The 27,969-nt window shown below is 43.6% G+C and overlaps 1 protein-coding gene across 2 annotated transcripts; it reads left to right on the top strand.

Annotated features, from left to right (window-relative positions):
• The first annotated feature begins 677 nt into the window (after window positions 1-677).
• Eif4b (eukaryotic translation initiation factor 4B) lies at window positions 678-27,892 on the top strand. 2 transcript variants are annotated; one of them, XM_057791830.1, is made up of 15 exons: window positions 678-862; window positions 10,200-10,337; window positions 12,159-12,367; window positions 12,665-12,781; window positions 14,307-14,361; window positions 15,016-15,150; window positions 17,521-17,658; window positions 17,768-17,941; window positions 20,989-21,217; window positions 22,635-22,732; window positions 23,811-24,024; window positions 24,554-24,609; window positions 25,343-25,448; window positions 25,640-25,712; window positions 26,032-27,892. In XM_057791830.1, the coding sequence occupies exons 1-15, from the start codon at window positions 850-852 to the stop codon at window positions 26,110-26,112; spliced, it is 1,836 nt and encodes a 611-aa protein (XP_057647813.1). In that variant the 5' UTR covers window positions 678-849; the 3' UTR covers window positions 26,113-27,892. The 2 variants fall into 2 exon arrangements, with proteins under 2 accessions (XP_057647813.1, XP_057647812.1); XM_057791829.1 differs by having other exon boundaries at window positions 679-862; window positions 22,635-22,747.
• Window positions 27,893-27,969: the final 77 nt, after the last annotated feature.

The following is a 27,969-nucleotide window of genomic DNA, read 5'->3' on the forward strand; positions in this document are numbered from 1 at the left end:
AAACATCACTTCCCTTAACAGAAAATCTAGAGTTGCACCCAACCACCTTTTACTCTTATTTTACTTACCTGTAGTGTTTATATAATCTGTATTATTTTACTTACCTGTAGGGTTTATCATTTGTAATATTTTATTCGGAGTAGTTTTGTTCTATCCACATATCTGTTAAACAGTGTTTGAGACATGGTTGGTGTTGAACAGTTTTACTTAGTGAAATATAATAAAAATGGAGCATTGGCTGGAAGAAATGTGGCTAGTACTCGGCGCTGGACCTTGTCAGTAAATTGAAAGATTAAATGAGGCTAAAGTCCATGTTCAAATGTTTCCTTCTTTTCCCGTCTAAGCATGTTTAATTGAACTACTTTACAGAACGTTGGATTTTCTTTGCCTTTACAAAAAGTGACTTCAAAAGAAACTCAGAATCTTCCCTTTGAAAAAAAATCAATTGTGGCACACCTATTCTAGATTCCAAGCCCACTCGGTTCCGTGGAATCAGCAGTGCGGCCCCGCCCTTCGCGCCGACAAATCACCCAGAAGTCTGTGCGTCGGGAGACCCCGCCCCGGGGCCCAGACCCGACCCGACGGCCGCGCCGGGCCCAACGTAAAGCGTGGGATTTCGCGACAGTTCGGACTCCACCCCTCCGGCCACATGTCGCGCAGGTCTTCCGGTCGGACGCCGCGCCACCTCCTCGCGCTGCTTTACGAACCTAGCGCGGCGGCGCCCCGCCTTCTGCCTCCGTCCTCAGTTCCCCGCCCCCTCCTGGTTTCGCGTCTCCAAGCCCGTCGCGCCCGCTATAATCACGTGATTGCCTCATCCGGGTCCTTTGCGTTCTCTCTCCCTCTCCCAACATGGCGGCCTCAGGTGAGTGAGCGGCCGAGCGTGGCCAAGGACCAGGCTCCAAAACCGCCTCCGGGCTTGATCCACTCCTTGCTGGAGTTGGGGGGCAGGAGGCACCGGCTCCTTTCGGGCCCGAGCGCTGTAGCAGGCTGGCGGCATAGCCGCCGTAGGTTACTGCCTCGGGATGTTTAGGGGGAGGGGAAGGCTTTCCCTTCCCCCTCACACCCATTTCGCCCCGTTGCGCGAGGTTAGAGTAGGCAGTAATGGTGGGCTTTGGCTTCCATCGGAGGAGGAAGCGCAGAGAGATGGGTGGCCGGCGCGAGGCCCTCAGACGTGGAGCGCTGCGCCCGCGCCAAGGCGCGGAGGAAGGAAGGAGGCGGTTGGCGCGCGGACCGAAGCACATGAGACCGGGTCTCCAAGGCGCGAGGCCGTTGCGGACCCTAGTGGGGTCGGGGGGGGGGGAGCAGTTAGAACGCCAGCGCGAGTCAGTGGAGGGGCGGAGGGAGGCCGCGCTGCGCGTGCGCGGCATGGGAGCCCAGGCGAGGTGAAGAAGGCGCGCCTCGGAAGCGTGCGCTCGAGTCCAGATGGGAAGCTTTGCACCTAGGTTTGCTCGTTTATGACCTTGTACTTTGTGCTTTAGTCGGGTTTGGAGTGTGACCCGGCCTCTGTACTGCAAGAGAACGCACATTAATCTTGCAGATGGTGCTGCTGTGCTTGAGGGTAGGGAACCTAGTGTGCGCCCACGTGTTAGGGAGGAGCTGTAGGATGGACACCCAGCTCCTATACGATTTTCTTCCCAGCTATAGCTCAACAGTTTTTACTGAATGCCGACTATATGCCAGACGCGTGGGGAACAAGGTCAGGTCGTTGCGTTACACAACTTGCATTTTGGTTGACTTTTTTGGTAGTTTCAGTGTCAAGATTCAACTTTTGTCATTTACCTGAATAATTGGGAAACTTCCAGAAGGTGCTATTAAAATAATAGCTAGAGGTTCTGTGGTTTTCTTTTTTAGAATGGGGTGTGTATATCACTGCATTGCAAGTGTTTTGGTTTTTTTTGGTAGGGTGTTTTGTGTTTGCGATGGCCCTGTAGGAATGACAGTGTGGCTTTAAACACCTAGCTTTAGTTTTGAGTTTGGGGAATAGCTTATTTTCTCTAACGTGATCCTCTAGTCTGTAAAAAAAATATTTTTTGGATTGTTGCTTCTATTTATTTTGAGACGGGGTCATAAATTTAGCTTTGACTGTCCTGAAACTATGTAAACCAAGCTGGTCTGAACTCACAGAGATCCACTGCCTCCGGGGTGTTGGGATTAAAGGCAACACTCAAAACTCTATACCTTTTTTTTTTTTCCCCCTGAACTGAGGTTTCTCTTTGTATCCTTATCCACTCACATAGACTAGGCTAGCCTCCAACTCAGATCCTCCTGCCTCTGCCTTCCAAATGCTGGAATTAAACCTGTTCGACCCCATACCCGGAAACACTCAGTTTCTTTATTAGAAAACACGTCTTTTCTATTTTTACAAGGGAACTAGGGTTATGATTGTCTTTGGGAAGAGGTCGCCAAATTTAGATGCATTTGGGCATAAGAATTTTATTTCCCCCACTTATATTGTAGAACATTAAACTTTTGGACGTGGTAAGCAAGCACTTCCCCTGGCGCCCCCCCCTTGTTAAGTTTTGTTTTTTTGGAGATAAGGTTTCACTGTATAGTCCTGGTTGTCCTGGCTTCGACAGCAGGGTGAGCTTAAACTCACAGCTGCCTGCCTCTGCCTGAATGCTGGGGTTAAAGGCGTGCACCACCACACATTTAGGCTACAGCCCCAACCCTGAACATAACAGCTTTTGTTAGTATAGCACTTAACAGAAGAAGCCTGTGAGATGTAAAGAGAGAATTGGTGGTTTCTCACAGCTGAAGAAAAAGCGCTCCAGGTAACAGCAGGGCCAAATCCTGGAGACTCCAGGTTCTTGGGCTCATTAAGATGGGAAGTAGTAAATAGTCACGCCAAGTGCGAGTTGATGTTGAGAAACATCTAAAACTTGGAAAACTGTTTAAGTTGGTGAAAAGTCTCAGTGGCCTAGATTTGCTCCCTTATCACTTTAGTGTCTTAACTAAATGAGAGACTGGGTGGTTTTCCCTTTTATGAAGTCCTTAGTGGTGTGGTGGACGGCATCATAGCTGAACTGAGTTTAGTTTAGTTCCCAGAATCCACATGTGGTGGTGAGAGCAGATCCTCCAAGTTGTCCTCTGACTTGTGTGCTATCAAACAACAGTCAAAAAATAGAGAAAGAGACGTTTACAGTGAGCTCTGTCTTTGGTTTTACTCTTGTGCAACTCAAACTCTTTTTAAAAGTTCGCTTAGTAATGTCTCCGCCCCTTCTTCGCCCACATTTGTTACCCTCCCAGAAGGCTCCCTCTTTAGATTCAGCTCAGGCAACATAGCTCGATTTGTTGTCTCAGCACTAGTTTACCTCTTGCTTGGCCTTTGGCGTTGACCACATTTCTCCAGTTACACCGGCTTTGAGTAGCTAGTGTACCCAGAGTTGGAAATGGGTCTGGGTTCTCTGTGAAAATACCAGATACAACTTAATCACTATTTAGTAAGACCAAAATTTTCTGAGGCAATACCAGTTCCCATGTGACCCCTTCAGCATCTTAGTGTCTGAACTGACAAATGAGGATTCAAGGTAGATATGTCTTTAAAGAATACTACAAGGGAGGCAGAGGCAGGCGGATCTCTGAGTTCGAGACCAGCCTGGTCTACAGAGCTAGTTCCAGGACAGGCTCCAAAGCCACAGAAAAATCCTGTCTCGAAAAACCAAAAAAGAAAAAATACTACAAGGTTTTAGCGCAATATGGTGGCTTACCTCTGTCATTCCAGCACTTAGGAAGTTGAAACTGCTATGAGTTCCAGGCTAGAATGAATGCAATAAGATCCTGCCTCAGAGAAAACGGCCTTTTTTTTTTTTTTTTTTTTAAGTTTTTGTTGTGGCTATTTGAGTTAATAAAGTGATCTACCTCTTTACCTAGTCTTAAGTTTTTTCATTTATAAACGCACAGTTTATTTGCAGACCATTTGGCAATAGGAATCAGAATGTTTTGATATTATGATTTGATAATTGGTTACACTAAAGTTGTAGCTAGTGTGTGTACGGTGTTTCTTTGGGTTTGTAGTGAGAGGATCATGTTAATGGTTGCTTTTTCAAAGGCTGTAGTTTCATGTATACAAATTACCTTTTTTTATATCCCATTCTGTACAAGGATACTTAGACTTAGATGAACAAGACTAAAAACTGTATGGAGTCAAATTCTACAAAGTATTGTCAATTGAAGGAAAAGTGTTTCAGTTGAAAAATTGTGTATGGCCGGACGGTGGTGGCGCACGCCTTTAATCCCAGCACTTGGGAGGCAGAGGCAGGTGGATCTCTGTGAGTTCGAGACCAGCCTGGTCTACAGAGCTAGTTCCAGGACAGGCTCCAAAACCACAGAGAAACCCTGTCTCGTAAAACAAAAAACAAAATAAAAAAAAAAAAAGAAAAATTGTGTATGTGTGTGTATAATCGTGAGATGTAGATCACAGGAACTGTTTCTGTGTTTTAAGGCTTGCTTTTAAATCTAGCACTTGGCAGGCAGATTTTCATGAGTTTCAGGCCAGCCAAGGACTACGTAGTGAGCCTCTGTCTCTCCTACCCCACCCCAGGGACAAAAGGTGCAGAAGTAAGGTTGCCATATACAAATAAGCTAGTTGCTTACACTTGGGAGGTTAGGGGGGCTCAGCTATGAGACTCCTTCTGTTGATAATACTGCCTGAGCCTCCTAAGTTTTGATTTACTTTTTACACACACACAGCCAGGTGGAGTCTCTCTGTGGCCCAGGCAGGCCTTCAGCAGCCTTCCCTGCTTGCTCCTCTCCTGTGCCTTGTATTTATTGAGGTGAAAATGTCCTTGAGCAGTGTTTCTCAAACTACAGGTGGAGCTCAGTGGTGCGTGCTTTTCTGACATACATGAAGCCATAAGCTCGACTTCCTAGCACAGTCCAGAAAACCAATAGAAAGTTCGAACTACTCAATAGCAAATGCCTATTATCTCAGTGCTCAGGAGTCAGAGGCAGCAGTGAGATACTGCTTCAGAAGGGTAAGGAGGGTGCTCAGGGGAGAGGAAAAGTTGAGAAAGATCCTGATTTAAGAATTAAGCTGATCCCCCCCTCCCCATTTCAAGATTGAGTGGTTTTTGTTTATTTTAGGTTGATTTGGTGTTTGTTTGTTTTAAGACAGGAATTCTCTGTGTAAAACTTTGGCAGTCCAGGAACTCTCCAAGCTGGCCTTGAGATCTGATTGCCTCTGCCTCCCCAGTGCTGGGATAAAGTCAAGATTTATTTTGTGTGTATGGGTGTTTTTCTGTGTTGATCTGCCATGTACCTGCAGTTCCTAGAGAGGCCAGGAGGCATCAATTGCCTTGGAACTGAGTTAGAGGGTGTTAGCTCCTTTCTGGGTGCTGGGAATAAAACCAGGGTTCTCCAGAAGGGCAGCCAAGGACTCTTAGCCTCTGAGCTATTTATTTAGCTCCTTAAGTTTATTCTTCTGTTGTATCTTTTTGTAACAATCTTACTGGACCACAGCAGGCACTATAACTCAGCAGTAGAGTGCTTACTTACCTAGTACAGGCGAAGCCCTAGATTCAATTCACAGTACTGCATAGTAAAGCAAGATGCAGCAGGGTGTGGTGTGCACCTATCTTATACCTGGAAAACCAGGAGAATCTTAAAATTCCAGGTTAGCGTGAACCACTAGCCCCCTCCCCCAATATATGGTCTCTAATATAGTCTTATATGCTTTAAAACTAATTTGGGAGGTGATTTAAGTTTAACTTAACAGGTAGGTAAAAAGAGCTTCACTTGTATAATCTGGTTGGATTGGGCTTAGTTTTAGTAATTGAAACAAGTTCGCTTTGTGAGTTGATTGATTTGTTAACTAATTCATGCAAGATTTCGGGATTGGGAAAAAAGGAATAGAAGGGAGATGAAAGAATTGGACCAGTTAAGTCATCGTGTCAAAGGCTTTAGTTGATTTCAAGACAGGGCTTCTCTGTAACCTTGACTGATCTGGAGCTCACTCTATAGACTAGATTGGCCTCAAACTCACAGAAATGCATCTGCCTTTGTTTTTTGAAACAGTCTATCTCTGTAGTTCTGTCTGTCCTGGAGCTACATAGACCAAGCCGGCCTCAAACTGAGATCTGAGTGCTGGAAGTAAAGATGTGTGACCATACCCAGCCTTAAAACCTTTTTATGTTTAATTGTGTGTATGTGTCTAATGCACGTGAGTAAAGGTAGCCAGGCATCAGACTTTCCACTGTAGCTGGAGTTACATGCCGTTGTGAGCTGCCTGATCTGGGTGCTAGGGACTAAACTTGGGTCCCCTGCGAGAGCAGTCCACAATTTTAACCACTGACCCATCCATCTCTCCAGCCCCTCACAAGTTGAAATATTAAACATGCAGGGCCCTCAATTTTAGAGGAGCAAAGGGCACGGAAGGATTTTGATAACTTGTCAGTGGAATGAAATGGAGTGGGACATACATTGTTATCCCAATTTATTTGCCTTTCAGGGGCCACTTTTTTTAAAACTGCTGCTTTATGTATGATTGAGTTATTGTCGCAGCCTCACTTAAGTAAGAGATGTTTTAAGAAAATTTTAGCCTGTCGTTTGAAGACTTGCCACATCTAACAGTGATTTTTCTCAACCAGATGGGGGGCAGTAAGGATCATAAAGGAAGAAGTAAATGATTCAAAAATATTTTAGAAACAACTAATTTAATATGTTTTATTAATACTCTTTAACTTTTTAATCTATAAAAAGTTGATTTAAGCCAGATCATTTCAGAGGGTAGATTAATTCCAAATTATGCTGTATTTTGGTATAAGATAATGTATACAAAATAGTGGGAAAGGAGGGAGATACCTTAATTCTTACTATTCTTTTGAACTTGATAGCCTTGGCTTGACCACCACTGTTTTCTCTGAGTCACTGAAATAGAATAATGAACAGATAGCTAATAATATTAGTAGCCAAATTAGGCTCTCTGTCAAGAATCATTCTAACTCCAGGTATTTTCTTTTTTTAATTAAAAGTATAAAACCAGGATTAAAATAATGCAGCTAGAGAGATGGTGGGGTTAAGAGTACTTAATACCTTGCAGGGTACCCGAGACTCTCTACTAGCTTCAGCAAGCATCGGGCATGCTTATGGAGCACATACAGTCGGACAAAATAAATGTCTGTAATACATGAAGTAAATTAAAGTTCTTGTATCACATTCAGATGATCTTATTGTTTGTTAGCTCTGGCCTAGCATGCACAAAGCCCCTGTGTTCGGTCCCCAGCACTATATCATCAGCCTGGTGTTGTGTTGCACGCCTTTGATCACAACACTAAGGGAAGAGGAGGTTGGGGCAAGAAAACTAGAGGTTTAGGTTCATCCTTGGCTACCTGGTGCAGTTAGTGACCAACTAGGACTGCATGAATCTTCTTGTCTCATTGAATGGGGTGGCAAACTTAAAGGTGTCTTCATGTGAATTGGAGGGAGCAGTGTGAGTGCTTTAGAACCTTCTGCTTAACACTTTTCAAACAGAAAAGTTCCCAACTGTAGCTTAATTCAGTGGCCAGAGCTTGACACTCTGGCCTTAGAATTTGAGTTTTGGTACAGTCAATACTAATTCAGAGGAACAGAAGGAACTGAAAGAATCATGTGGTCTGGCTGATAAACTGTCAGTTTTAGGGTCACATTAGAGTGCTTTAAACTGCTGATTTATAGCCATTTCTCTGTGTTTTGTGGCATGTTCATTTGGTTTGAGCATTCAACCCATAATACTTGAGGTTGTTGTTAATTATGTCCATAATGTTGTCTGGCTTTCATAGCAAGCAGGGCACCTTTATTTTTTGACTGTTGAATTGAGAAAGCAGCTTTCTATTAATTATTGGTGTATCAAGTTAAATTATTCCTCTTGAGTTGAAAATTGGAAGGTGGAGGAAGAATTCATGGTTGCTAAAAACCACGAAGCTGCTAAGCATGGTGGCGCATCCCTTTGTTCCCGCACTTGGGAGACGGATAGGCAGAGCTCTATATAGGGAGCTCTAGAGGCTGCATAGTGAGAGCCTGTCTCAACAGCGTTGATACAGCAGAGCTGCTTAACTTTTGGAGAGGGGGAACAGTCACTTTTTACCAAGGCTGGCCTCAAACTTGTAATCATCCTGCGACAGCCTCCATGCTAAGATTACAGGCCAGTGCCAGTGCCAACCCAGCCATGTGGTGTTTTGTTGTTGGTTTGGTTTGGCTTGGTGATTCCCCACCTTAATGGCATGGTGGTGACTTTGCTAGTTTCTTGGTCCTTTTCTGAGTTAACTGTTGTATCACGGTTTAAGTTTTTGTTTTTCGATTTCCAGGACAGGGTCTCTGTGTGGCTTTGGAGCCTGTTCTGGAACTTGCTCTTGTAGACCAGGCTGGCTTCGAACTCATGGAGATCCGCCTGCCTCTGCCTCCCAAGTGCCCAGCTGCTTCTTTGGTTCTTAAGGGTACAGAGAGTTGGGGTATTGTAAGTCTCTTAACTAATCAAATGCTTTCAAATACCACTGAGGAAGCAGGATATTTACCATGGCTATACTAACCTGCCGTGGAAGATGGGACCCTGTATTTGGTGGTGTGGGAAGAGCCCTGTGTGTGCTAGGAAAACACCTGAGATTTACTGCCCTTCTCTCTAGATAGATTTTATGTGTCTTCCTTCATAGTTATTTAGCAGGTAAACAATACACGTAAAGTGCCACATGTAGTATGTTATATATGGGGTGGGAGCTTTGTCTTTTATTTATGTATTTAAGGAGCCGAGAATGTACTAGCATGTTTGTTCAATGTTTAGATTTGTTTTGTCTATATAACTATTTTGTTTGCATGTTTGTGTGTTTCTGAGGAATGTAGAAGGTGCTAGACTCCCTGGCGTTATGGGTGGTTATGGTAACTATGGGTGCTAGGAACTAAATTGAAGTCTTCTGGAAGGGCAGCAAATACTTTTGAGTGACTGAACCATCTCTCCAGTCTGTTTTGTTTTTTTAGAAAGTACTTTATTGTAGGCATGGTGAGGCAGGAGCAGGTGGTGGATCTCTGAACTCATGGCTATCATGGTTTGCATAGCAAGTTTGTTTGTCTAAGTAGTTTCTAAATTAAAATTACTAAGAATTCCCCCAATTTTTTGTGGGGTGGGTGGTTTTTTTTTTTTGAACAAAGTTTCTCTGTCAACCAGGTTGGCCTCAAACTCAGATCCTTTTGTTGGTTCTGCCACCACTGCCCAGCTAAAAATTTCAAATGGGGCTCAGTAGTAAGTATGTTAGGCCCTGGGCAAGTGGATAATACAGTAGAAAACAACCTTATTTCCTGGGGGGTATTATTTTCTAAACTTACTCTTTCTCTTTCTGTACCTAAATATATGTATATACATAAGCATTTTCTCTCTCTTTGTTATATTGGTTTTGTGGGACAGAGTCTCATATATTCCAGGCTAGCTTCAGACTTACCGTGTATCTGAAGATAGCTTTTTACTTCTGATCTTCCTGCCTCTACCAGCTGAGTCTAGCATTTCAAGTGTATCCTGCCACATCCGGTTTATATAGTGCTAAGGACTGAAGCCAGGACTTCATGCTACATTTACCTTTCCCTTCACCTTTGCTGTCTTGCACACTGTCCTCCTTCAGCCTCCCACATAGCTATTACACTTAACTTCCTTAATTATTACTGTTTTAGTTATGGTTTATTATAGCTGTGGAGAGATAGCATAACCTTGGCAAGCTCTTGTAAAGAAAGCATTTAATTGAGGGTGACTTGCTTACTGAAAAGTTTCAGAGGCTCAGCCTGTTAGGATCATGACAGGCAGCATGGCGGTGTGCAGGCAGATGTGCTAGAACTGAGGCTGCTACCTCTTGGTGGCGTGACTGCCAATCACACTTGAGTGAAGCTTGAGAAAAGCCTGCCCTCCACAGTGACATACTTCCTAATAGTGCTACTCCCTTTGGGGTTCATTTCTTTCAAACCATCTCTGTTATGTTATACTTGGTCTACATTAATATCTGCATAATATTCTTTGATGTGAATACCATACATAATTCAGTCATCTGACCGTCTTTGTTGATTTCTTTAGAATGTCTTTAATAGTTCAGGATAAAAGTCTAAATACTTGTGGTGGTACACTTTGGGAGACAGAGGCCAAGTTGGAGCAAGTTCCAGGACAGCCAAAGCTACACAGAAAAATTCTGTCTTGGGAGCGGGGGGATCTAAATACTTGAGTGTCATTGAATATAATCTGTCTTTCTTTTCAGCAAAAAAGAAGAATAAGAAGGGGAAGACCATCTCCCTAACAGACTTTCTAGCTGAGGATGGGGGTACTGGTGGAGGAAGCACCTATGTCCCCAAACCAGTCAGCTGGGCTGATGAAACAGACGACCTGGAAGGAGATGGTAATGTGCCTTTGTCAGTTGTCCTTAGAACCATCATGCTTAAATTTTCACTGTTTCACAATCACATTTCATAATTTGCCTCACTTATGATTGGAAAGGTTCTTTCTTTGTAGAGCCTGAAATGGTTTGTTTTGGGGTGTCACATTTACTCTGGCTCTCAAACTGAAGTGAACTTCCAGAACAGCTACTGACTGCTACATTAAAACTCTGTAGCTGCCCGGGTGGTTGTAGTGTATATCTTTAATCCCAGCACTTAGGAGACAGAAAGGACAGCCAGGGCTACACAGAGAAAACCTGTAGCAAAAAAAAAAAAAAAAAAGGTAGCTAGGTGTGGTGGTGCACAGCTTTAATCCCAGGTCTTGTCTGTTACTGCCTGCTCTGACTAATGTACAAGGCTGTTCTGTATTTCTTCCCCTCAGTCTTTTTCCACCTCAGCTTGGTGCCAGTAGCTCCTGAGTACACAATTTTAACAGATTATATCGCAGCATAATTTAAGAGGAGAAAATCTTAAATCTAAAAGGAACCTGAAGCTAGTTTGGTGTTTGTGGTGTTTTGATTGATTGGTGTGGGGAGTGGAGTTCTTGGCTGACCTGAAATCCATAGAGATCCATCTGCCTCTGGAGTGTTGGGATTAAAGACTTGCACTGCCATACCTGGCTTTGTTTTGTTGGGGTATGTGTGTTTCTGTTGTTATGTATGTTTAGACAAGGTCTCTATGTAGCCCTGTCTGACCTGGAACTTGTTATATAGACAAGACTGACCTCAAGCTTTCAGAGATCTGCTCACATCTTTACGACTGTCTTCCCCCCAAGTACTGAAAGGGTTTTGTTTTTTATTTTAATGGTGTTTTGTCTGTGTGAGGGTGTTGGATCCTGGAGTTACAAATAGTTAATGAGCTGCCATGTGGGTACTGGGAATTGAACCCGGGTCCCCTGGAAGAGCAGTCAGTGCTCTTAACCAGTGAGCCATTTCTCCAGCCCCCCCTCCCTGTACTAGAATTATAGGTATGCACCACCACCTCAGGACTTTTTTATAATAGGACATCATCAGTTTAACTTCCAGTTTAACTTCCTTCCTTTTCTCTTAAAACTATTACAAACTGATTACTTTGTGTGACCCATTTTTAAAATAAATATAGGAGCCGGGCGGTGGTGGCGCACGCCTTTAATCCCAGCACTCGGGAGGCAGAGGCGGGCGGGTCTCTGAATTTGAGACTAGCCTGTTCTACAAGAGGTAGCTCTAGGACAGGCTCCAAAGCTATCGAAAAACCTAAAAAAAAAGACATAAGTGGTCGTTACTTTGTGTGCCTGTTGGATCCCCCAGAACTGGTGGTTGTAGGCCACTATATATGGGTGTTGGGAATTAAACCTGAGTCATGCAAGAACAAGTGCTCTTAACTGCTGAGCCATCTCTCCAGCCCCACTCTGTTCACTCTGATGTAACACCTTAGAAGCATTTTCTTTGACTTTTTATGTTGCTGAAGCATACCCATTTTTGTCTCTTGCATTAATGGCTTGGGCTGGTGTTAGCATGAATTTTAGGTTCTCTGACACTAGCTGTAAGGGAGTATTCCTCTTAATTTTTGTTTTAATCTTGTATGGGTGGTGTTTGTTGAGACAAGATCTCCTTATAGCCGATTGGAATGCCAGGCTGGTCGGAGCTAGTCTCTGCCCCTCTGCCTGCCTGGGTCAGGGTTGTTGGAGACAGTCTCCTTCAGGAACCCAGGCTGGCCTTGAACTCTCATCAGTCCTACTGTTCAGCCTCCCAAGTGCTCTACCATGCCCAGCTTCTTAATTCCTTTTGTCTGTTCTTCTATCCTAGTGTCAACAACTTGGCACAGTAACGATGACGATGTGTATAGGGCACCTCCAATTGACCGTTCCATCCTTCCCACTGCTCCACGGGCTGCTCGGGAACCCAATATCGACCGGAGCCGTCTTCCCAAATCACCACCCTACACTGCTTTCCTAGGAAACCTGCCCTATGATGTGACAGAAGACTCCATTAAGGAGTTCTTTAGAGGACTAAATGTGAGTGTCTTAACAATGTTAGACTCTGAGGTGGCCAGGATAGTAAGCTAATGTAAACTAACAGTGGAGGGCAGCAGAGTCCAAGATGTAAAGAATGCATTGTTTTAAGGATTAAGTTAATGTGATTTGAAAGATATAATAGGCTATAGAGTAGTTTGTCTTCTATCCTTTTATACCAGTTTTCCCCGCGACTTTCAGGTTCTTCTTGTTTGTCCTTCAAAGAAATTAGTTACAGATGTACTGATCACTATGGTTGGTTGTTGTTTTCCCCTCTTACTTATTCCTTTATCCTCTCAGATCAGCGCGGTACGTTTACCACGTGAACCCAGCAATCCAGACAGGTTAAAAGGTTTTGGCTATGCAGAATTTGAGGACCTGGATTCTCTGCTCAGTGCTCTGAGTCTCAATGAAGAGGTAAAGAAACAGTAAGGACGGGGTGCAGGGTGTGTGCTTTGCTTATGAACCAAACCAAGTGACTTCGTGTTAATTGAACAACAGTAATTTCCGTTAATTCGGGGAGCACTTTGGTGGAATTTTAGGGAAGAAAGCGTCGTGTACCAGGTTCTTTTGTTTTGAGACAGAGTTTCTCTGTAGCTTTGGGACCTGTCGTGCAGGGAACTGGCTTTTGTAGACCAGTCTGGCCTCAAACTCAGAGAGATCCTCCTGCCTCTGCCTCCCGAGTGCTGGGATTAAAGGCATGTGCCGCCGCCACCCAGCTGTGTACAAGGTTTCTGATAAACCTATGCATTACTTTGTCTCAGCTCTAGAGTTTTATTTTGTCAAGCCAAAATGCCTTAATAAACACAGATAGAAAAGTCAGTTTAATAGGAGTTTTTGTTTTTCAAGGCAGGGCCTTTCTGTGTAACTGTTGTAGCTGTCCGGAACTCGCTCTGTAGACCTGGTTGGCCTCCCAACTCAAAAGATCCGCCTGCCTCTGCCTCTCAAGTGCTAGCTAGGATTAAAGGCCTGCGCCACCAACACTCAGTGGGGTTTTTGTTTTTCAGGTTTTGGGGTGTTTAACCCCAGAAATCCCTAATTACTTGAGAACTCATTTCCTGTGCCACATTCCATAGTCTAACCTACCATTTGGTAGGGTTGTAAATAAACAGCTCTTAGAAATACTTTCCCTGGATAGTGATTGGACGCCATGATCTATATCAGACAGTGGTAAAAGTTACTCAGGACAGCCAGACACACTGCATCATACCTGTTAATCTCACCTTTGACCAGTATTTAAAGGGTGATTTAGAAAGGGAAGTCAGGGAATGGGAAAATAATATTGAGTGAAAAAAAAATGAGGTTGTAGACAGCAGTCTTAGCTGTTCGGCTGCTGTGTGGTCCTGTTTGGCTGAAATTCCTTCGGTACTAATCATGCTAGATTGGTTGTATCTTTTTGTTTGGTGGGGTGTTTTTTGTTTTGTTTTGGTTTTTTGGTTTTTGTTTTGTTTTTTTTTTTTTTCTGAGACAAGGTCTTTCTGTAACCACTCTGGCCACTCTTGTCTGTCCTCGAACTGACTGTGTAGACCAGGCTGGCCTCAAACTCAAATCTGCCTCTGCCTCCCAAGTGCTGGGATTAAAAGTGGGTATCACCACCGCCTTCCAGTTGGTTGCATTTTAGATGTCTTTCTCTCACAACTCCCCTTCTCTCCCCTCCCCAAGAAAAAAATTGGGTGTCTCTTTCTATACACTATAGGCTGGGACCTAGAGTGGCTCCTGCCTCTGCCTCCTGCAGGCTGTAATTGTAAGCAGTTAGCTGATTGAGAGCTGCTTTCAGTGCCCAACAAACTGCTAGAGTGAACTCTATTATATGGGTCAGGCTTGAGGAGCAGAGAGATGGGCTTTGTAGTCATTTAAAGCCAACTCTGTTCTTTGGAATTTATTTCAATTTTAAGGTTTTTTTAAGTCAACAAGATCAGTTAACAGGGTCCTGTGCTCTCAGTCTCTAGGTAACCGGAGAATTCGAGTGGATGTTGCTGATCAAGCACAGGATAAAGGTGAGGAAACTGGTAGAATATTCCGGGTTTACCAAGTCGCCCAGGGAAGTAGTGAGTCCTATAGTAACGGTTCTCACCCAGTTTTTCTCCATGGGGACTTTAGGCAGTGTTAAAGGAGATTTGCCACGATGAAGAAACTATTATTACTGATAATCTAATTTATGTATCCCTACTTCAAAGAATTCCCAACTCAAACTGTTACTAGGTTTAGATTTCAAAGCTCTGAGAGTGGAGAGATGGCTCAGGGGTTAAGAGCTCTGGTTGTTCTTCCAGATGACCCGGGTTTGATTTCCAGCACCCCCATGGCAGCTCACACCTGCCTGTAAGTCCAGTTCCGGGGCTTCTGACCCCCTTACACAGACATACACGCAGGCAAAATACCAATGAACATAAAAAAATATAAATTATATATTTTAAAAAGATCTCAAAGCACTGACTAGCCTAATTGGACCTTAAATAATTAGATTTGCTATATAACAGCTTAAGCTATACTGTGAAATAGATAAATATTACATTAATGAAAACATTTGAAGAAAGAATCAATCAGTTACTTAGGGCAACTGCAAGATTTGGGCCAGCGCAATAGAGAATAGAAGTCAGCGAGATGTAGTGTGAGGCTATGTGAGAAGTTAGCTAACTTGTTTTTTTCTGCAGACCGGGATGATCGTTCTTTTGGTCGAGACAGAAATCGGGATTCTGACAAAACAGACACAGACTGGAGGGCCCGTCCTGCCGCAGACAGCTTTGATGACTACCCACCTAGAAGGGGCGACGATAGCTTTGGCGACAGTAAGTTCAGTTTGCAGAGTCCTTCCTTCCTTCTGTGTTCTTGGTTCTGTTGCTAATAGAACATGATAGAAGTTGGGGTATGGGGGGCTGGAGAGATGGCTCAGAGGTTAAGAGCATTGCCTGCTCTTCCAAAGGTCTTGAGTTCAATTCCCAGCAACCACATGGTGGCTCACAACCATCTGTAATGGGGTCTGGTGCCCTTTTCTGGCCTGCAGGCATACACACAGACAGAATATTGTATACATAATAAATAAATAAATAAATAAATAAATAAATAAATAAATATTTTAAAAAAAAAGAAGTTGGGGTATGACTTAGAGACAGAGTTTCTTTTGTTTCTGGTTATTCGTAAGGGTTTTTTATTTTGTTTGTTTTTTGATAATATGGTGTTGACAAATTCGGGAAATGAATGTTAAGCTCCTATTAAATAAACCTTTGCAGAGATTTAAGATTTGGACATGGCTGTTTGTAAAGAAGCATAACTGGGGCAAGAGTGGTGACATGATGTGTTCAGTGCCAAAGAAATCACCACACACAGAGGAGAGCAGAGCCCAAGTTGAATGCTTAGTGTCCCTGTTGAAGTCAGGGTGACAATAGGCAGAAGCTGCTTTCCAGCCTCTTGATGGGTGTTACAGGTTAGTGAGGGACCCTGTCTCCAAAACCAAGACGAGCTGTGTCTGAGGCACAAGCCCAAGGTTGACCACTGACTTACATGCTCACAAACATGAAATCTACAAAACAAGCTAGATGCTTATTTAAGTTTCATCAGCAAGTTTCTCTGAAAAACAGCAAGGATTGCTTAGTAACTGTAATCATTAGTTTTTGTATACAGTGTTCTGTCTGCGTGTATTCCTGCAACCAGAAGAGGGCACCAGATCTCATGCTGGTGCTGGGAATTGGACCTTTGGAAGAGCAGGCAGTGCTCTTAACCACTGAGCCCTCTCCAGCCCTCCTGGTTAATTTCTAAGGATGACTTTCAGAGAACTTTATGGTGACTGTAGTTAGTGCTGAAGGCACTGTACAAAGTCTCTTGTCTTCACCAGACATTGACAGTGGAAAGGAGATTTGGGAGTGTGGTATGAGAGGGCAGATGAAATGGGACCCCATATTTGCTACCTAAGTCCAGCGGGGGAACTGCTTTATGGGTAGGAGTTCGAGGCCAGCCTGGTCTACAAGAGCTAGTTCCGGGACGGGCACCAAAGCTACAGAGAAACCCTGTCTCGAAAAAGAAAATGATAGACTTTGTCATAGTATATCATGACATGACTATAATAACAAGAATAAAATTTAGAACTCAGGGAAAAAACATTTGAAAGTAGCCCTGTATTGTGTTCAGTTTTGTTTTTTAAACTGACCTGGGACTACATGGCCTCCTGTGTGCTGAGACTATGACAGTTTAAGATTTTATTGGGGACTGGAGAAATGGCTCAACTGTTAAGAGCACTCACTGGCTGCTCTTCCAGAGGTCCTGAGTTCAATTCCTAGCAACCACATGGTGGCTCACAACCATCTATAGTGGAATCTGATGCCCTCTTCTGGTATAAAGGTATGCATGCAAATAGAGCACTCAATACATAAATAAATAAATCTTTTTAAAAAGATTTTTGTCAGATATGGTGGCAGGTGGATCTCTGAGTTCAAGGATAGTCTGGTCTACACTCTACACAGAAAAAAAAACTGTTTAAAAAAGATTTTTTTTTTATTGAGGGAGCTATGCACGCTTTTCAGTGGGGTTTGCACTGAGCCCGGTGTTTGCAGCGTCAGTAGAGTACTGGGCGCTCGAGCTGGGGCTAGGAAGCAGTTGTCGCCCGCCTGGTGTAAGTCGTGGCATCAAACTTGGGTTCTCTGGAAGAGCAGTGAGCACTTGGACAGCAGGGCCATCTCTCCAGCCACCAGAGCACATTTGGTTTGTTTGCTGGCTTTGTTTGGTTTTCCCTCAGGTCATCTAAATCACCCCACCCATCCAAGAAAAAAACATTTTAACTTAGCAAAATTTCATCAGGGAAACAACATTACCTAGAGCTGTCATTTTGTGGATGTGGTTTTTGTTTTGTTTGTGGAGGTTATTTTTGACAGGAAGATAACTTGGGACTCAGTCCTGCTTATACCTCTCAAGCGGTTTTCCTGGGGCAAACATTCTTCCATGAGCTCCCTTCTTAGCACCCAAAGGGTGTTTTTTGGTTTTGTTTTAGTAATAGTTAACTACTAAGGAATTTTTAATTCAGTACAAGTGGTTCTGATTTGGAGGTGTGATTGAACTCTAAAAAAAGTGAGTCATAGTGAATAGAACTAGTTAAACCAAGTTGATCAAGTGGGTTCTGCATTCCATAAACCGGGGGAGTGGTGTTACCTATGTTCTTTTCTTTCTAGAGTATCGAGATCGTTACGATTCAGACCGGTATCGGGATGGGTACCGGGACGGGTATCGGGACGGCCCACGTCGAGATATGGATCGCTATGGGGGCCGGGATCGCTATGACGACCGAGGCAGCAGAGACTATGACCGAGGTAGTCACAGTAACATACTCAGCGAAAACACTTCTTTTCAACAATTTTTTTTGGTGTTTTGTTTTGTTTTTTTCCTTCTGTGTAACCACAATTTGAGATCTGTTTATAGGCTATGACTCCAGGATAGGCAGCGGCAGAAGAGCATTTGGCAGTGGGTACCGTAGGGATGATGACTACAGAGGAGGTGGAGATCGTTATGAAGACCGATACGACAGAAGGGACGACCGGTCCTGGAGCTCCAGGGATGATTACTCTCGGGACGATTATAGGCGTGATGACAGAGGTACTCACTTTCTTAGCCTTTCAGCGTGAAGCAGAGAGCTGGGAAATTGCAGCTATAAAATATGTTTGTCTTCCTCAGAGCTTTGAAACACAGTTTGTCTGTTGTAAAGGGCGTAGCAGAGCATAGTAGACAGTGAAAGTGAAGATGGACAGAATCTTCATTGTCCTCACATAGATTCTTCGGTTAAAATTTTAAAAAAACAGCTGGGTGGTGGTGGCGCACAGCTTTGATTCCCAGCACTGGGGAGGCGGAGGCAGGTAGATCTCCTTGAGTTCAAGGCCAGCCAGAGCTACACAGAGAAATCCATCTTTAAAAAAGCAAAAATCTTTATAGAAAATGTAGAAAAAAACATTCTATCTTTCAAGTGAAGAAAATTAAAGTCCCAGTCAGTAATTGGTATGATAATGTTGGAAACAAATATCACTGATTTTTATCACTGGTGAGATTTTTGTATGCTTATTCTAAAAATTATGCCCTTGATTGCTGAAACAAAGCACTGTCACATTCAGCTCTAACAAATGTTATTAATGAATATGTTCTTAAGTGTGGTGATGCCATCTGATGGCTATTTTATCTGGCCTGAAGGTAAATTGTTTGTTCTATAACCTTTTAACATCTTGTAATGGTTCTGAATGTTTTGGTCTTGAAGCCACATTTGAGAAAGAGAAGTAAATCTAATTTGTAAGTGAATAAAGTGTAGACTCGGGTCTTTGACTCCTGATATTTTCTTTAACTTGGTCTCTTCGTTGCCTTGTTAGTTCCACATCTGTCCTCTTGGATACATGCATGCTCAGTCTTCATGATCCCTTAACTGTTACTGAACAAAGTCAGTATGGTATCTTAAAAATTGATACTACTGGTGTCACACACATTCAATCCCAGCACTGTGCATTTCAGGCCAGCAGTGGCTGGCTCTTGGCTTTCTATATTTATATCATACACACACACTCACTCACTCACTTGTGTGTGCTTGCATGCATGGAGGTTGAAGACAATTTGTGGGAGTCCAGTCTCTACCATGAGTTTCCAGGAAATCAAACTCAGGTTGTCAAGCTTAGCAGTAAGCATCTTTAACTACTGAGCTTCCTCAGCAACCTGCCATATCTTTACTAAGAACTTATTTTTGTAAAACTTATTATGCAGCTTTTTAAATATGATTGTCCTACCAATTTGGCTTCTTTTATGCAGAGACAGTGGATTATCCTTGTCGCTTTTTGCATGATATCTAAACATATATGTGTTCACTGAGCTGATTGAGTTTGTCACTATATAGAAATTTTAAAAGGAGGTGCTATGAGAGGAGCAGTGGAGACATTTGTTCCATGTCTATTCTGCCAAATATTGGCTGTATATTTTCTGGGCCTGTTTTATCTTTTTTTTTTTTTTTTTTTTTTGGTTTTTCGAGACAGGGTTTCTCTGTGGTTTTGGAGCCTGTCCTGGAACTAGCTCTTGTAGACCAGGCTGGTCTCAAACTCACAGAGATCCGCCTGCCTCTGCCTCCCAAGTGCTGGGATTAAAGGCGTGCGCCACCACCGCCCGGCCTGGGCCTGTTTTATCTTGAATGTAAAGATAATTAAATACTCCTTGACAAGTTTGGGACAGTGTTGCTATAAAAGCAAGAGGAGGGGCTGGAGAGATGGCTCAGGTTAAGAGCACTGGCTGCTCTTCCAGAGGTCCTGAGTTCAATTCCCAGCAACCACATGGTGGCTCACAACCATCTGTACTGAGATCTGGCGCCCTCCTCTGGCGTGCGGGCACACATGGAGTCAGAATGTTGTATACATAATAAATAAATAAATAAATCTTTTTTAAAAATTTAAAAAAAAGCAAGAGGAACTGAATTCTATCCCAACACCACATAGAAAGCAGGGCAAGGGCTAGAAGAGCTGGCTGAGCAGTGTTTTTGTAGAGGGCCTAGGTACAGTTCTCCGCACCCACAACTACCAAAACTCTAGTTCTTGGGAATCTGTTGCATTTTTGTGGCCTCCGAAGGTACCAGGCACAAATGTGTACACATACATGCAGGCAAAACACATAGATTACATTTTAGAAAGAAAAGCAAGGCAAATTCCTAGAGCTCATTGGATGGTCATTCTACCTTAATCAGCGAGCTCTGGGTCAGTCAGAGACTATGCTCAGAAAAGAAAGTGAACAATACTTAAGAAATGAGTGTCCTAAGATCGACCCTGGCTTCTGTGCGCACAGAAAAGGAACATGAACAAATGCACACACAAAAGCTAAGTATACACTGTTTCTACACATGTAATAAGGTACAATGTAATGATAAAGACCAAATGTAGACTTTGTTGTGAGAAGGTGGGCATGTAATGTTTGTTGGGGGGGGGGGTGCACTTACAGGCTCCCTCTAGCCACTACACCTTTCTTAGTTTTATGGACTGAGGCTGTAACCAGTTTTAGGTTTATCCTGAAAGGTGTTTGATAACATGGAAAGATTAAGAAGTTGGACTATTTAGAATTTCATACAAAATTGTAAGAACTAAATAGTCTCCTTGGCTTAGAAATAGCTTATCTGAGCCGGGCGGTGGTGGCGCACGCCTTTAATCCCAGCACTCGGGAGGCAGAGGCAGGCGGATCTCTGTGAGTTCGAGGCCAGCCTGGTCTACAAAGGGAGTTCCAGGACAGGCTCCAAAGCTACAGAGAAACCCTGTCTCGAAAAACCAAAAAAAAAAAGAAATAGCTTATCTGTAAAATGCCTGAGTTAGATCCCCAGCACACACCATTTCGAAATGGTGAACAGTGTATGTTCACCTGCATCCATAATGGGGTGGTACAGGTAGATCCTGGAGCTCTCTGGCCTTCACATTGATGTTCTCACTCACACACGCATGTGCGTGAACATAACCACTCCCTCTGAAGTCTTCCCTGTCATACTTGTTGTACAAGTAGGTTTTTAACCTGTTGAAGATGTTCATCTTCCAGACAAGATCCTTGAAAAGATCATTAGGGCAGTGTTGTCTGGTGTCTGACTTTGAGCATTCACCTTCTGATTATTTGGAAACTGTTACTTAGAGTTTCATTTAACTTAGGTCCCCCCCAAAGACCCAAACTGAATCTAAAGCCTCGGAGTACTCCTAAGGAAGATGATTCCTCTGCTAGCACCTCCCAGTCCAGCCGAGCAGCTTCTATATTTGGAGGGGCAAAACCTGTTGACACAGCTGCTCGAGAAAGAGAAGTAGAAGAGCGGCTGCAGAAGGAGCAGGAGAAGCTGCAGCGGCAGCTGGATGAGCCAAAACTAGACCGCCGGCCGCGGGAGAGGTAAGGCTATCTCCGATTTGGAGTTTCCTCCCTGGTGGTGAGTGGGAGCATTTGAGGAATGGGAGGAATTGCTGGTGTCACTGAGAAGAGTTTATTGGGCAGTAAAGCAGTCTGCAGACTATGAGAGTACGGTATCACACTAAAGACTTCCTATACCTTGAAGTTTTCAGAAAGACCTGTGCTACACTTGCCATAAACAGAAATTGGTGGCACTTTGGTGCAGAAGTAAATCATGCCTGTTTTTTATAAAAACAGATTTATCCAAATAGTTATTCAGTTCTTTATTATTATTATTATATTTGTGGGGGTGCAAATACAGAGATCAGGGGGCACTTATTGGGATCCTGGGATACAAAATCAGACCCTCAGACCCTGACCCATCAAGTCCTCTCATCAGCCCTTCATAATTCTTTACAAAGATTACCAGCTAAGTGGTGGTGTGCTCCTTTGAAAGACAGGCAAGTTGATTCTCTCAAGACCAACCTGGTCTATGTGTTTTGTTGTTTGTTTGTTTGTTTGTTTTCAAAAAACAAAAAGACAAATTTCTTTTAGGAAGGGTGTCAGTGTCAAAACCCCACTAGAGTGTAATAAGAGAATCCAGAAAATGGAAGATCATGGTAACTCATGCCTATAATTTTAGCACTCAAGACTCAAGCTAGGGCAAGTGAATTGCCATGAGCTTCCTTGTCTACAAAAAACAGCAACACAAAGCCATTGGGTTTGTTTTGTTTCAGGTTTGGTTGGGTTAGGTTGTTTATTTTGATGTTTTTGTTGTTTGCTTTTGGTTTCTTTTTGGGTGGGTGGTTGGTTGGTTTCTCGCGACAGGGTTTTTCCCTGTAACAGCCCTGACTGTCCTGGAACTCACCCGAGATCCACCTGCCTCTCCCTTCCAAGTGCTGGGATTAAAGATGTGCACCACCACTACCCGGCTACACTTGGTTTTTGGAACAGTCTCACAGGCAATTCCAGAGATCACTCTTGAGTCCAGACAGGTCATATGCTCCTGCCCCTGCTGCTCAGGTGTTGGCAGTTGCCAGCATGATCCTCAGCCAACTACATTTATTTGTTATTTGCCTTTCTTTTTGTGTGCTTTTTGTGTTACCTGTTTGTTTCAGGCATAATAGGAATTGTTCAAAAATGTTTCTTTTGTGTGTGTGTGTGATTTGTTTCTTTGTTTGAGACAAGGTCTCTGTAGTAGCTCTGTGTACCTCTACTATCCTAGAACTTTCTTTGTAGACCAGGCTGGCCTCAAACTCAGAGATCTGCCTGCCTCTGTATCCCCAGTGCTGAGATTAAAGGTGTGCGCCAATACCACCCAGCTTATAGCTGTTAATTTTTATTAACAGTTTGTGTTAGGTTCATGTGGCCTTAAGTGAACTGAACACCATTTTTCTGTTTTTTAATCTCTTGTGTGCAGACACCCAAGTTGGCGAAGTGAAGAAACTCAGGAAAGGGAACGGTCAAGGACAGGAAGTGAGTCATCGCAGACTGGGGCCTCAGCCACATCTGGTAGAAGTAAGTCAGGCCAGGGTGGGTATCAGTATTGCTGTTTCCATAACCAGAGTATGGAGGGACTTTGCAGTGTTTGTAGGTTAGGTCTTCAGATAAGGTCTCTTTGTAGCCTTGGGTATCCTGAAACTTGTTGGGTAGACCAGACGGCCTTGAACCCTTATGGTGGTCAGCAAGGGCTGATGGGTTTTCATGTCTCACCTCAAAAAGCCTGAGGGAACAGGCACCAAGTAGACTTAAATGATCTGTTCTCTGTCACTAAGTAGAATACTTGCCTTTTATTTGTCTTGTTTTTAAAGTTTATTATGTTGGGGGGTAGAGATTCATGTCATACCTTGAAGCCAGAGGAAAACCTACAGAAGTCTGATTCTCTACCATGAGTGTTATTCAGAGCCATGGTAGCACTGGCCTTCATAAGCTCTTCTTAGGGGTGACATTATTGAATACTATAGACAACCTCACAGCAGTGTCCTGGAGGGTGAAACATTGATTCTTCCTCAGACTGTTCACTCACGTGCAGCTAGTGTTCATGACAGCACCCTTCACGTACTGTGACCCGCTCTTGCCTGAGCTCTCCTGTGCCCAAGTACTTGAGTATTTTAAAAGAGCTCAAGGCCAAAGTGATTTGTACATTGAGCCAAGTGTTGTAACAGTTTTCTGGAAATGTTTCATGTTTGGAGTAGCCCAGTAACATAATGTAGTGATCCTTGTGGCTAGGTTAAGTGTGGTGTTGGTTTGTGTAGCCACTTTGGTAGCATTTGTACTTCAAATGTAGGAAGCACCTGGCAAATTTGCCTCCACGGTTCCAGAAAATTTTTTATGCAAATACAAGTGTATCTAGTTTTTACCCTGTGTAAAGGCAATTATCTATCTCTTTTACACAGATAGATTTTTCCCTTTTCTGTATCCTTAAAGCATTTTCCTCCAGATGACTTGGAAACCTGGTTTTTGTGTAATTAAAACTATTAGCCAAATCAGTTTCTGCTGATGGAGAGGAATCACTGGGTGACCGTTTCCATGCTGTTGCAGTCTGTGAATGCTACACAGTGTATAGGCAGTGAGTCTCTTCCCCCCCCCCCCCCAGATACACGAAGGAGAGAGAGTGAGAAGTCTCTAGAAAATGAAACCCTCAATAAAGAAGAAGACTGTCACTCTCCAACCTCCAAACCTCCTAAACCTGATCAGCCTCTAAAGGTAATGCCAGCCCCTCCACCAAAGGAGAATGCGTGGGTGAAGCGAAGCTCTAACCCTCCTGCTCGATCTCAGAGCTCAGACACAGAGCAGCAGTCCCCTACAAGGTGAGTAGGCCTGCAACCGCAGCTGCTTAGCTGGAGGTGCCCTGAGGGGGGCTGGCCTTTGTAGTATTGCAGATGAGGTTGCCTACTGTATAATTCATACTCAGGTGTCTCATGACAGTGTCTGTTTTCTTGAATTTTTGTTAGCCAGTTGGTATCATTTCGATGGGTTGAAATCAGCTATAATGGGAGTATTTATTCCTCAGAAATAGATCAATATGTTGGGCTTTGCCCTGAGACATGCTGTTAATGCAACCTTGGAGGATCTTGTCTCTTAGGTGACTTAAAATTCTCTTAAATTTTCTCAGTTTTTGCAAAGACTACTGCTAACGTTGCTGGGATGTAAATTCCAAAGCATATGGCACTTGAGTGTGGAAATGACTGTTTTCATTGTCTTTCCTATACTAATATTACAGTGTTAATCATGTAGGCTCTTGTGTATTTCTGGAAAGGCAACCCACTACGTTCAGAAAACATGGGCTTGTGTTGTCTTCACTTAAAAACTGATGGTTGCTTTCTTGTTTCCTTCTAGTGGTGGAGGGAAAGTAGCTCCAGCTCATTCCTCTGAGGACGGACCATCAAGGAAAGGTAAGCTCACATCAAGGAAGTAGGTTTTGATCTGGTTAAAGCCTGAATACAAACACATCCAGGAGTTACAAGTTCAGTTTCCAGCACCCGTATAGTGACTCAACCATTTGCATCTCCTATTTCTTCTGGGGCATTTGATGTCCACAAGCAGCAGATACTGGTGGTGCGCGTACATACAGGCAATACTTTAAAAATTTCCAGAGTTAAGCACCTTGTTTTTCTTTTCTTTTTTTTTTTTTTCTTTTTCGAGACAGGGTTTCTCTGTGGTTTTGGAGCCTGTCCTGGAACTAGCTCTGTAGACCAGGCTGGTCTCAAACTCACAGAGATCCGCCTGCCTCTGCCTCCCAAGTGCTGGGATTAAAGGCGTGCGCCACCACCGCCAAGTGTTGTTTGTTTTTTGTTTTGTTTTGTTTTTTTAAGTAAATGCTGCAGTAGTTTTTCAGTTTCTCTGTAGCTTTGGAGCCTGTCCTTGAGCTCACTCCTAGGATTAAAGGCCATCACCACGTGGCTTCTGGTTCTTGCTTTTCTAGTTGGCATTCACTACACCGGGACTTTTTAATAGGTCTTGTTTGGTTTGTGTGCAGGGACTTGGGAGGAAAGGTCTTGACAGCCTGGTTTGGAGTGGGGTTAATTTCCTTTAGTACATGTTTTCTTTGCCTTAGAGGAAAGCTAGGACAGGAAGATAGGTCACTTTATATCATTTGAACTTGGGTTTGTATTTCTGCTTAAATAGATGAAAACAAAGTAGATGGGGTGAGTATCTTAAGAGGCCAAACTGGGAGCTCCAGTCGCGGTCCTGGAGACGGAGGGAGCAGAGAGCACTGGAAGGAGTTGGACAGGTGTGTATATTTTCTCTTCTCATTTGGAGTCTTTTGATGTTAGATGGAGGGGGCTTTGAAGAAATTCTTGGCTTTCCCAAGTGTTACCGTGTCTACCACTGAACAAACTAAAATTACGGTTACAGTTGGGGTATCTAAAATTTCTGCACTTGTCCCAGTGACACTGTTGGTCTGTGCTCATGTCTCTGCAGGAAAGAAGGCAAAAACGATAAAGACTCGAGATCTGCACCTGAGCCAAAGAAACCTGAGGAGAGCCCAGCCTCTGTAAGTGTCGTGTGCTTGCATCCACTTCTCAGCTCAGGTCTGCACCAGGCTCCTTTTTTCTTGAGACCGGAGGAGTTGGAAATGAGGCAGTGGTGTTTTTTCAAATTAGTGAAAAAAAGTTTTCTGTTGATGAGTCAACATTTCTGAGTTCTCATCCTCTTGGTACGTGTGTGGCTGGGGAGTTCCCTTGGGACCCTGGCAGTGGGACATGCTCCTCCCCTAGAGGGGCTCAGCCGTGACAGAGCATTGACATTCTGCTTCCAACATTTGGCAGGAGAATCTCAGGCTCCCGTTACCTTGTCCCTCTTGTCTGTTACAGAAGTTCAGCTCTGCAAGCAAGTATGCTGCTCTCTCTGTGGATGGTGACGATGAGACTGAGGGGGACGACCACACTGAGTAGACCTCCACACGCTGTGCTTTCTTCTAGTCTCCACCCCGGAACACTCAAGGGCAAATCAAACCTCTATCCAGACAAGAAAAAATAAAACTCACCATCTCCTGGAGACCTTTCTTAACTTTTTTTAATGAAATGAAATTGTTTTGCATGCTGCTGCAGCCTTTTACAGTACTGAAGTAACTGGAGAATCACCACCGTAGCCCGAGAGATGTGGCTCCTGCTTTTGAATGGGGAAGTTGTAATGTGTTCTGAGGATACCAAGCAGCTACCTGTGTGGCTAGTGCCTGGGGCTCCATTCAGCAGGACTGTAGTGACAGACACAGTGGCATCAGTTAGACAGTAGAGAAAGGCACAAGGAAGAGTGAGATTTCTACCTTTTAATTCGTACCCTGTGGTGGCACCTATGAATTCCCCAAACATCATCTGAATAAATTTCCCATCCTTGGAAAGGTAGATTTAGTCTCTCAAGTTATTTTAGTCTCCAGGAGGCTGCCAGCCCTTCTACTTTAATTCTGACTTAACTGGGGCCAGCCTAGAGGGAATTGTTGTTTGTTTGCTTGTTTGTTTACCCCCCAAGGGGGTAGTTGGGAATGAGTCTACAGGCCACTAACAAGTAGTATTGCTTGGGGACCAAAATAAATGGGAAGCTCAATCGTGGTTTGAAAAGCTTTGGTTGGGGGAGTGATCAGTTATTTTATACCAGGTAGTGCGGGAAATGGTGTGACCTCCAATAGACGCATGAGTAGAATGGATCATTTCCTGGATGAGGAAGCACTTAGCGGTTATGGGAAATTCCAGTCTTCTAAGATCTGTCCTTTCTAGAGGTTCAAATATATCTACATTATTAAAACCTTATCACTCTGGTCATCTCGTGTTCTTGATGACACTTAGCCTTCCAAAAGCAGTCTGTGTGTAAGTGGCACACCTGTTCCTACAGGCATTTATTTTATCTGATTCCGGTCCCTGCCCGTCTGCCTGCTCCTGCTGCCGTCAGAGTGTTTCAGTTGATGGACTTGGTGACAGGAGGAGAGTTGAGTTAAAGGTCTTCAGCCTTACTGGGCTGTGAGGTTTCTATACATTTCCTTCACTGGAACCCCATACTGGTGCTTGGGTTTCTAATGTGACCTAGACTGTGGCTTTCTGTTTATGGGGGTTGGTTTCCTGACTTCCCTCAAGAATAAAGGATATGCAGAGAAGTATTGAATAGGTTCTTGCTTCTCTTGCAACACAATAGCTTGACGTCTGCTTTGATCTGCGCCTTGATGTAAGGATCAGCTCCAAAGAGGCCAAGCTTCCCTGTTGTAGGATGTCAGGATGCCTGCAGACAAATGAGAACTTGGTCCTGATATGCAAGCCCTAGGCCTGCTGTGCGGGAGCTTTGGTTCAGTGTGCTGCAGCAGTGGGCATAGCAGCTCACTTGATTGGCTAGTAGCTAGGAAGTGGGCTTGAGTGAGAGACCCACCGCCGAATGGGTTCTTTAAACAGTTGGTTGTGGACAATGAAAAGGTAGTTTGACCTCTTCGTGTCTATTTCCCTTCCAGGTAGTTGCATCCAGAAGAAAGCTGTTCTGTCCCACTCTCCACTCCTGTTAAAATAAAAGCAGGGGTTGACTTATGTCCCGCTCCTGAATACATGTAAAATTTGTACAAAAATATCTTCTATGAAAATGATTTGTAATCTGTAGACATTATTATTTGGGAGATGTCTTGAGATGTAAAATCCCATCCTTTGGGTTGAGGGTTTTTTTTTCTCCAATAAATCCAGTCTTTAAAGTTGAAGTTAATGCTGCAGTTTTTGGGTACCCCTGTGTTTTTAATTGTTCTTGACTCTTTTTTTTCCCGCATCTCCGGTCCTTGAGTC

The sequence above is a fragment of the Chionomys nivalis genome, chromosome 17, assembly GCF_950005125.1.
Source record: "Chionomys nivalis chromosome 17, mChiNiv1.1, whole genome shotgun sequence".
In the NCBI taxonomy this organism is placed as follows: Eukaryota; Metazoa; Chordata; class Mammalia; order Rodentia; family Cricetidae; genus Chionomys; species Chionomys nivalis.

Excerpts from the sequence above, each read along its gene's own strand:
- Eif4b (XM_057791829.1), top strand. Across the intron at positions 14,362-15,015 it reads TGATCAAGCACAGGATAAAG|ACCGGGATGATCGTTCTTTT; the intron begins GTGAGGAAACTG and ends TTTTTTCTGCAG. Across the intron at positions 17,942-20,988 it reads TTATAGGCGTGATGACAGAG|GTCCCCCCCAAAGACCCAAA; the intron begins GTACTCACTTTC and ends CATTTAACTTAG.